The 10,231-nt window shown below is 51.7% G+C and overlaps 1 protein-coding gene across 1 annotated transcript; it reads left to right on the forward strand.

Moving 5' to 3' along the window:
* The first annotated feature begins 7,259 nt into the window (after positions 1 to 7,259).
* C1ql2 (complement C1q like 2) lies at positions 7,260 to 9,661 on the forward strand. Its single transcript, XM_048369533.1, has 2 exons — positions 7,260 to 8,311; positions 8,925 to 9,661. The coding sequence occupies exons 1-2, from the start codon at positions 7,628 to 7,630 to the stop codon at positions 9,102 to 9,104; spliced, it is 864 nt and encodes a 287-aa protein (XP_048225490.1). The 5' UTR covers positions 7,260 to 7,627; the 3' UTR covers positions 9,105 to 9,661.
* The last annotated feature ends 570 nt before the right edge of the window (positions 9,662 to 10,231 follow it).

Raw genomic sequence — 10,231 nt, forward strand, 5'->3', positions numbered from 1 at the left:
AATCTCACAACTTTTTCTGCCGGAGCTAGCTTTGCATTACAATCCTCAGTCCTCAGCCTTTTGAGCAGTAGGGCTACTGACAGGAACCATGAGTGCCTAGCAATAAAATTAGTGTCTGAAGATGAATGATCAGACAAAGGAATAAATAAATAAAGAAGGAAGGAAGGAAAAAAGGAAGGGAAGAGGAAAAAACAAAAGGGTGGGAGGAAATCTTTTTGCAAAGGCGAAACTGATAAATTTGTGGTCCTTCTTTGCTTTTTTTTCTTTTTCCTTCCTTCCTTCCTTCCTTCCTTCCTTCCTTCCTTCCTTCCTTCCTTCCTTCCTTCCTTCCTTCCTTCCTTCCTTCCTTCCCTCCCTCCCTCCCTCCCTCCCTCCCTTTCTCCCTTCCTTCCTCCTTCCCTCCCTCCCTCCTTCCCTCCCTCCCTCCCTCCCTCCCTCCCTCCCTCCCTCCCTCTCTCTCTCTTTCTTTCTTTCTTTCTTTCTTTCCTTTTTTCTTCTTTTTTTTTGGTTAGTAACAGGGCTTGAACTGAGGGCCTGGGTGCTATCCCTGAGCTTTTTCACTCAAGGCTAGCACTCTACTACTTTGAGCCACGACATCACTTCTGGTTTTCTGGTGGTTAATTGGAAATAAAGAGTCTCATGAACTTTCATGATTGGGCTGGCTTCAAACTGTGGCCCTCAGATCTCAGCCTCCTGAGTAGCTAGGATTATAGTTGTGAGCCACTTTAATTTTTATCCATTTTTATTAGTACACATTGGTGTACAAAGGCACTTTACTGGGACATTTCCACACACGTGTACAATGTATCCCAATTCACCTCATATCCTCCATCCATTCTCTCTTTTTTTTTTCTCAAATTTTTATTATCAAACTGATGTACAGAGAGGTTACAGTATCATACCCATTCTCTCTTCTTAAGACAATTCTTAATTAAGACATTCCTTTTCTTTATTTCAACTGGTTTCATTGTTCTACTTTCATACACAAAGATAAACGATTTTGGCTATATTCATCCTCACTCATCTTCTTTAGCCATCCCTGCTTGCTGGTGCCTATGCCCCAATTAAAAAAAAAGCCTGTTTTACTTTCCTTCTGTGTAGTGTGTACACACTGCTTCCATTTTCTCATGTCACATTCACACACCCAGTCACTACGTTCCAGCTTCTTCTCTCACTACTCCACCAACAGGTGCTTTGTTAAGGTTCTGTCTTCGCTGGGCACCCATTATTGCTGCCACACAGTTCCCAGGCACAGCTATCTCCTATGTCTAATGGATTCTTTTGCATCCTCTTCCTTAAGGACCTGTCAGCTTTCAAATAACCTGTCATGTCTTTCCTCTTGAAATGTTCTCCTCAAAGTCATTCCCTTCCCACTCCTCCTTCCTTCCTTTTCTCCTCCTCCTTCCCTCACTTGCTACCTCTCCTCCCTCCTTCCCTTCTTCTTTCTCTTCTTCCCTTTCTTCCCTTCCTCCCTCTCTTCCTTCTTTCTTCACTTTCCTCTTCTCTCTCCTCCTTGCCTTTCTTTCTCCTTCCTTTCCTTCCTCCCCCTTTCCTCTCTCTCCTATTCTCCCTTCCTCTATCTTCTTCCTTCTTCTTTCTCTTCCTCCCCTCCCTTCTTCCCTCTCATCTCTTCCTCCATCTTTTGCTCCTTTCCTCCCTCTATTTTCTCCCTCCCTCCATTTCTTTCTTCTTTCTCCTCCTCTCTCCATTCTAATTTTCCTTCCTCTCTCCCTTTCTTCTTCCTTCTCTTCCTTCCCTCCCTTCTTTCTTCTCATCTATCTCTCCTCTTTCTTCTTCCTCCTTTCTCCCTCCCTCCCTGTCTCCCTTCTTTATTCCCCTCTTTCCTTCCCTCTTTCCTTCTCTTCCTTCCCTCCCATTTCTCCCATCTTTTCTTCTTATCTCTTCCTCCCTCTTTTTCCTTTCCTCAATTGCCTTTCTCCCTCCCTCAATTTCTCTCTTCTTCCCTCTCCTTACCTCCATTTCTCTTTCCCTTTCTCCCTCCTTCCATCCCTCTCTCTCTCTCTCTCTCTCTCTCTCTCTCTCTCTTCTCTCTCTCATAGCTCCACTTTTTCAAACTTTGTTTCAGGCTTCTTCCCTCCTCCCTGTCTGTCTTCTCAATGGCTGGAGCAGTATGCATGGGGGGCTTGCTCATCCTGTTTCTTTTTCTCTCTCTCCACCCACTCCCACTCTCCATTCTCAAGACCACAAGCATTATCTGCATCATAGAAAGACTTCTGTGTCTATATCCATGTGTTACCACCTCTCAAAGCTCCACATTCAGGTCCAGAGGCCAAACGACATCTTCATGTAGGTGTTTCTCTGCATCCCATAGTTAACATGAACCAAACACATAGCTCATAGTCCCATCTGTAATCTTCTGTAGCAGACTATCACTTCTGTCTCTTCACCCAGCCATGAGTGCAAACTATTTATTTCTTTGCTGCTAGAACTGGGGCTTTTTCTTATAGTCTGTGCTAAAAGTGGGTGCTCTACTACTTTAGCCATACCTCCACTTTGGCTTTTTGATAGTTAACTGGAGATAAGAGTTTCTTGGTTTTGTCTATCCAGGCTGGCTTTGAACCTGATCTTCATGTCTCAGCTCCCTAAGTAGCTAAGGTTACAATCTTGAGCTTTATGCAAGATCTTAACCTTGATTTTCCCTTTTCCTCCTCCTCCTCCCTTAAAGTCTGTCTTGAATCTATTAGCAAGACCCATGGATTCTGTGTTCAAAATACAGCCAGAATTCACTTACTTTTGTTCTAACTCCTCAAACCAAGCCATTGATACCTCTTGATGGGATTATGTGCTAGCTCCCAACCTGCTGCCATCATTTCTAGTCCCTTTCATACATCCATTCACACTATGCAGCAGCTAGGATTATCTTTGCAAAATGCGGAAAGTGGGCCTCATTTTGCTCCAGTATTTACACTTCTCTATTGGACTAAAGGCAACCCCCTACCCACCCCCCACACACCTTAACATGGATTCTGAGTTAGTCAGATTTCCATTACTCTAATAAATACTTGGAACAAACACATTTATAAAGAGAAACGGTTTCTGGGCATGGCAGCTTACACCTGTAATCCAAGCTACTCAGAAGGTGGAGACAGGATTGTGGTTTGAGTCCAGGCCAATGGAGCAAGCTGGAGACTTTATGTCAACCTATAAATTCAGGGAATGGTAGTGTGCACCTGCCATGCCTGCCATGTGGAAAGCATAACTGGGAGGATCAAGGTCCAGACCAGATTGAGAAAAGCCACATGTTCTACCCCCAAGTAACCAAGATAACAAGTGCTTGGGAACGGTTCAGGCAGAATACCTGCCTAGAAAGTGTGGGGCCCTGAGTTCATACTCTAATAATGCCAAAGAGAGATGGAGAGATGGAGAGAGAGAGAGAGAGAGAGAGAGAGAGAGAGAGAGAGAGAGAGAGAGAGTATTCTGGGTCACAGTTTTGAAGGCTTGGATTCATCACCAGTTGACCATTGCCTTCCAGCAGGTGGGGAGGCAGCACACCATGGTGGTGGCATTTGGAAAATCTGCTCACCTCATGGCTGGGATGGAAAAAAGAAAGAGGGAGAGACTCAGATCCCCAAAATCCCCTTCAAGGACATGCCCCCAACAACCTACAAACTTCCCACTAGTCTTCCACCACTTCCCATAGTCCTAAGGGCTAGGCACTAAACCAGTCAAACACATGGGCCTTTATGGGACACTGATCCAAACCACTGCAGATGCCAGGCTTATGTGATGTGGCTGTGCCTCCTCCCTGCCTTCACCTCAGGCTGCCCTTCCCCTTGGGATCAAAGGCAGGAGATTAATCATGATACTCAAGATGATGTGTCTGAAAAGCCTAGCTAGACTTAAATTGAGGAGAGCATGACAATGAACAGCCATGCCCAATAGTAGCTATGTAGATGCAAACCTAAGTAAGACAGGTAGGAAGGTCAGGGTGGAGGGAGTTGGGGAAGTCCAAGGACTCTTGTAGAATAGCTGAGATGGGAGGGACTATGACTTTACTATGTACACTCAGTGAATAGATCAATGCCTGAAATACAGTAGGGCCAGTTATAAATGGAAAAAAATTAAGGATGCAAGCATGAGTGAATGAATAATTTGATTCCTGCCCTATTGGTTCTCAGAGCCTAGTGGGGAGGCTAAAAAGTAAACAAATGCTGGATTATCAGATATCTAATGACAGGGGTGCATTCTGAGAGCTCTAAGGGATACATAAGAAGACAGTCAACTTCACTTGGGACGGAATCAGGGAAGGCTACAGACAAGGAGGTGACACTTGGTAGCACTGCCATGCTTGAGAGGAAGAGGGGGCTTGTTGCTAGTAGAGGTCATCAGAACCCCAGACCAGACATTGTATGATCAAATATGAAACCACAGGATTCATGAGGAGGAGAGGGCGGAGGTGACTGGTTGACACACAGTAGGCTGCCAAGGATCATTGGTAGAAGGAATGCTGCCTGGTTATCAAGGCAGTATAGAACAGGTGCGAGTCTTGAGTGAGCCTTGAAATATAAAAACATGGGCTAAATGGGAGACGATATGCTGATGAGGTTTGTAATTAATATTGATGAGAAGACACTCACCGACCACAGAGCATTCAGAAGTAGAAGCCAGGGGGGTGAGGAGGGTGTCACATACTCCATGGCTACTCCCTCATGGTTGGGAGGGGAGGGCTAGGGCCTCAGACTCCTGGCTTGGTGGGCAGTACATGCCTGCCAGCCTGCCATCTGGTGGATGGCTGGCCTTGGAGGAAGCAGTCTTCCCTGAAAGCCAAAAGGGCTCCCAGAAGTACTGGGGCCTAGAATGACTGCTTTGCCAGGAGGCTGGGGAGTCTCCAGCATCTGCCCCTCTTTTTAAATTTTTATTATTTTTTTTTTATCCTAGCTTCCACAAGGGTAAAACGATGGTCTACAGGGCTGGAAATTCCAAGTAAATCAGCCAGGTGAAACAGGTGGCTGGGAGTAATCCTGACAGAGAACAGGAACCCAGGGGAGGCAGTCAAGTTTAAGGAGATGTGAGGGGTCAGGGCAGCTGCCTTTTCTGTGAGAATCTCTTGAACTGTCTGCCTGGATTGGCCTGAAACCACCAGCCTCCTGATCTCAGCCTCCTGAGTAGGTGGGAGGACATGCATAAGCCACTGTGCCTGGTTGGTGACTTTTTAACCCTAAATCCCCAAGGAGCATCCTACTTACTGCCTGTTGGTTTCATGTTCATCATCATTAACCATAATGGTGGAAATACAAAGCATCAATATTTAATAATAACAGCTAATTTACCAAGTCCATCATTGTTCTAAAGCTTTTTGGCTAACTAATTTAATCTCATATTAACTTTGAGGGAGGTATTTTTCTCACTTTCATTCTGTACATGTGGAGACTGAGGCTCAGAGAGGTGAAGCAATTTGCTGAACGTCACACAAGAAGTTACAGAGCTAGGATTTGAAGCAGATAATGTGGTTCCTGGAGTTGCCTGTTGTAGAGATGGCCTGGTGCAGGGGAGGGAGGCAGCAAACCAGTGAAATCTGTGGTCAGGAATCACACTGTTCTGAGAGTCCTTGGTCTGAATGGAGGAGGATTCCAGTCTTGTCACGTGGATGGAGGACACTGGACAAGCATCTCATATCTTCAAAGGTTTGTTTTCTCAACATTGGCATGTTGGGAGAGTGATTTTAATTCAGAGTTTCCAGGAAGAACAAAAGAGTGCATGCACAGAGCCTTCTACAAGGTAAGCTACCAGGAAATGTGAGCTTCTTTGTCTGGACTCCTGGGTAAAGCTGGCTTTAGGCAAAGCTGTGTTTCTCCTCCCCAGCAATAATAAAGAGGGCCTACCAATGAAGGAAGAGGCTGGGATAACCATGAATGGGGTGCAGAAGTGATCAGAATGACAAAGAGCACAATGCTCAAAGCTTCCTGGGTCTTTTGGAGGGGTAGAACCAGACCTGGGTTTTCATTTATTTTTTGCTGTGCTGGGGTTAGAACCCCCAGCCTCCTGCCTGGGGCAGGTCATTTCTGAATGGGACATCTTCTCAACACAGGGAGTTTGCCCTTCTTCAGTCTTTGTCTACAGCATTATAGATAGACAATTTGGCTCTAATCTGGAGCCGTGGTTTATTTAAGACTTGGGATCCGAACGGGAGTATTTCTGTTTGTTTTGTTTTGCTTTTGCTGACTAAGCCTGCTAAAATTGAAAAGAACTAGGGTGACCTCCCAGGGAGTGTCCCTGTATCTGCCTGGAAGCTCCCAGGGGAAGCTGAACACCTCAGATCATCCCAGATGTTGGTGTCAAACATTTGTGTTTCCAAATGAGTTTTTATGGAAATGTTATTATAGAAGTGATGTACAGAGAGATTACAGTTACATACACCAGGTAATGAGTACATTTCTTTTTGGACACTGTCACCTCTTCCCTCACTCTCAGTTCAAATGAGTTTTTTATATAGAGAACAAATCTAGCTATTTTCTACTTATTTATGCACAAGACTAGTGCTCTATCACATGAGCCACAGCTCCACTTGTGCCCCAAGCTATTTTCTGCTGCAGAAAGAGGCCCCCCGACTGCGCGATCCTTGTACTGGGAGGGCTTTGGGTTTCTTGGACGAGTCCTTCCAGGACTTGGTGGAAGGACTTTTCTGCTGACATCTGTTAGCAATTTGAAGTCTTCAGTCTGTGCAAGTGCGTCCAGGAGTGATCAGTTCTGAAGAAACGCGGGAGACATTCAGAAGGTTGTTTCCTGTGGAGGATGGGTTAGGGGACCCCGAAAGGACCTTCCAGTACCCGGATTCTGAGCACGTTCCTTGGTGATCCATTGCGGGTGCCTGGGTGTGCCCTGCGAAGGCACGGGAGGGTGTTTTGCGCGTCGGATTCGTGGGTGGGAGGCGCGCGTGGCCACCAGGGGTGTGTCTGTGGGCCCTGACTGGGGGCTGCGCCCACTTGTGGCTCCCCGGCGCCACCAGGAGGCACAGCGCCTTTGCCGCCTCTGCGGGGGACGGCGCCGGATAGGAGGACGGGAGGCTGATGACATGGGGGCGCCGTCTCCCGAGTGATGGCAGCGCGCGCGGCCTCGCCGCCTCCGCCGCTCAGCCCCGGACTCCTTACGTCAGGGTAGCTGGGTCCCCCTCCGCGAGGGAGCCGCGAGCCGCGGGAGAGCAGAGCAGAGCGCGGCGCCAAGGAGCCTGGGCGCCTTGCCGCGAGCCCAGCCCCGCCGAACCCCGCCAAGCCCAGCCCCGCACGAGGCGGCGCGGAGGGGCGGCCACCGGACGCCACCTGCGGACCCAGCCCTCCGTGACCGCCGCTGCCCACCCTCGTCCCATGCGGCCCCTCCGCCATGCGTGTGGGGCCCCGTGACTCTCCAGAGCAGTCTCAGCGCGGTGGGCACCGGAGCCCGGGCCGGGACGCCTCTTGCTGAAGTCGTTGGGTGGCAGGGATAGGGGGTCGCCACGTCGGGGACGCGGTCAGGACCCGCGGAGTTGGCTCCTGAGCGCGGGGAGCGGGGCCACCCGCGCCGCCCCACCATTACCTCCCCAGGCGGCAAGGAGGAGCTGGTGGCGGTCGCCTCCCGGCTGTGGCAGCGGCGGCGGCGCGCCTGCCTGGCGGCCGTCGGCGTACTCCTGGCCATGGCACTTGGGCTGCTCATCGCGGTGCCCCTGCTGCTGCAGGCGGCGCCCCCCGGCGCGGCGCACTACGAGATGATGGGCACCTGCCGCATGATCTGCGACCCGTACAACGCCGCGCCCGGAGGGGGCCCCGCGGGCGCCAAGGCGCCGCCGCCCGGACCCAGCACCGCTGCCCTGGAAGTCATGCAGGACCTCAGCGCCAACCCTCCGCCCCCCTTTATCCAGGGACCCAAGGGCGACCCAGGGCGACCTGGCAAACCAGGGCCCCGGGGTCCCCCTGGAGAACCGGGTCCGCCTGGGCCCAGAGGTCCCCCAGGGGAGAAGGGCGACTCGGGGAGGCCCGGGCTGCCCGGGCTGCAGCTGACAACGAGCGCGGCCGGTGGCGTCGGGGTGGTGGGCGGTGGAGCCGGGGGCGGCGGCGACCCGGAGGGCGAAGTGACCAGCGCTCTGAGCGCCGCCTTCAGTGGCCCCAAGATCGCTTTCTACGTCGGACTCAAGAGCCCCCACGAAGGCTATGAGGTGCTCAAGTTCGACGATGTGGTCACAAATCTGGGTAATCACTATGACCCCACCACGGGCAAGTTCAGCTGCCAGGTGCGCGGGATCTACTTCTTCACTTACCATATCCTCATGCGCGGCGGCGACGGCACCAGCATGTGGGCAGACCTCTGCAAGAATGGACAGGTCAGTGATCCCCACCCCTGCCGGCTACCACTATCCCAGCAGGTCCTTTCCGAGCCCTGAAACCTCCCGGGAACAAGCTCCTTTTCTCCCCACCGTGAACACTCAAGCAAGCCCGGGGAAGAAGTGCGCCTCAGTGCCACAGCACCGGCTTCGCTATGAGCTGGGGCCGCTAACCCGAAAGCAGCGCCCGGAGGTCAGGTCCCAGGCTCCCCCCAGTAACCCCAGCTATCCAAACTGCGCTGCCTGGTAATTTGCGTCCCTGCCTGGAATCCCTTGGGCTTCTCGGAAACCTCAGTGTTCTTTAGGAGCTCCCCGGTTGTGCTCGAGTCGCCCTTGCCCTCCAGCCACCTTTCCTCTTGATCTTGACCCTGCTTCCCACCCATCCACTCTAGGCCAGTGTCCGCAGAACCCTCATCCTGGCTGCGGAGAGGGGAGCCGGGAGACAGAGAAGGAACTGGCAAAGTTGGAGAGATCAAGGAGCTGGGGAGGGAGGGTCGGCTAGAAGTTGCAGGCAGATGGAGGGCCAGCTCCTTCCCCGCCCCACTTGGAGGCCGGGCCAGGCCTCAGGGAAAGGTCCTTGGATCATCCACTCACTCCCCTGGTTCACCCCTAGGTCCGAGCCAGCGCCATCGCTCAGGACGCAGACCAGAACTACGACTACGCCAGCAACAGCGTGGTGTTGCACCTGGATTCAGGGGACGAGGTGTACGTGAAGCTGGACGGCGGGAAGGCGCACGGTGGCAATAACAACAAGTACAGCACGTTTTCGGGCTTTCTTCTGTACCCGGATTAGGGGCACCGAGAACGCGCACGCGTGCGCGCGCGCGGGGGTGGCTTCAAGCTACCCGGTTCCCGCGGGAGCGCGCGGCATTTTGGTGAGGGCCACTCTTCAGCTTCATGACACTTCCTGGTATCTTTGATGGAAAAGACACATCCCTGCTGTCCTCCTTGCCCCGCTCCTGGCCTCAGTGTGTGACTCACCGAGCTGTAAAGTGCGCCCCTGATTCCTGTACCAAACCTGGGAAGGGAGAGGGGACGTCCAAGTATGAGCTGAGCATGAACCCCAGCCCTGGAGGCGCAGAGACTTTGCAATTTGATTGGATTGGACAGATGGTGGGGGAGTCTGCCCTCTCCCAGACCCTCTTCCTTCTCCCAGTGCCCCCGGGCCAAGGGCTCCAGGCCCCACCGGGGAGACAGGCCCACGTGAGCACTGCTCCCTGGGGCTTCCCTATATGTGACCCGGAATACTTGTGCAGATTTTCCTGTCCATCAGCCAACTACTCATCCCCAGCAGAATTCCAGCAAATAGAAAATCCACCTTTCCCACATACACACTGCACTCCCTCCTGATTCAGATTCATTGAAATGCATTAAATTATGTTTTTAGACTATGGGTTCCTGTGGTCTTTGTGAGAATGCCCCTACTGGGTCTGCAGATGCCCATCTTGCTACACATAACTCAAGTGGAGTCCCAATAGCCCTGTTTCTATCCTGCCGTGCAACCCCTGCCACCCGTGAAAAGGTGTGGGAGAAAGGAGCATCCGGTCAGCTTTGGCAGGCGCTTCCCCAGCTGGAGGGCCTAGAGGGAGAGGGGCAGCTGAGAGAAAGGCAGAGATGAGTCGAATCTCTAATCTCCAGCAACCTGGATGAGTTTGTTCTAGATTTGGGAGAGGGGGTCAGAAGGGAGGGCCTCTCTGCCAGTGAGTCCTGTGGGTTCTTGGGTTCTAAAGGACCTTGTAGAAGCCTCAGGGCAGAGCCACTAGGGACAGGAGAAGCATACAACATATTCAGCCCTTGTCCACTTACTGTTACCTCAGGAAGGCCCATATCTCCCTGAAGAGCTGGTAAACGGGGGCAACTGTGTGGGTCCTCCAGCTCCACGGATTTTCCCAAAACATTTGGTGCCTCTGGGCATGATAG

This window comes from Perognathus longimembris, chromosome 20, assembly GCF_023159225.1.
Source record: "Perognathus longimembris pacificus isolate PPM17 chromosome 20, ASM2315922v1, whole genome shotgun sequence".
Lineage (NCBI taxonomy): Eukaryota > Metazoa > Chordata > Mammalia > Rodentia > Heteromyidae > Perognathus > Perognathus longimembris.

What these genes read in the sequence shown, in the direction of transcription:
- C1ql2 (XM_048369533.1), top strand. Translation starts at nt 7,628, where the DNA reads ATGGCACTTGGGCTGCTCATCGCGGTGCCCCTGCTGCTGCAGGCGGCG. An exon ending in ACCTCTGCAAGAATGGACAG is followed by an intron (nt 8,312 to 8,924) that starts GTCAGTGATCCC and finishes GTTCACCCCTAG; the next exon opens with GTCCGAGCCAGCGCCATCGC.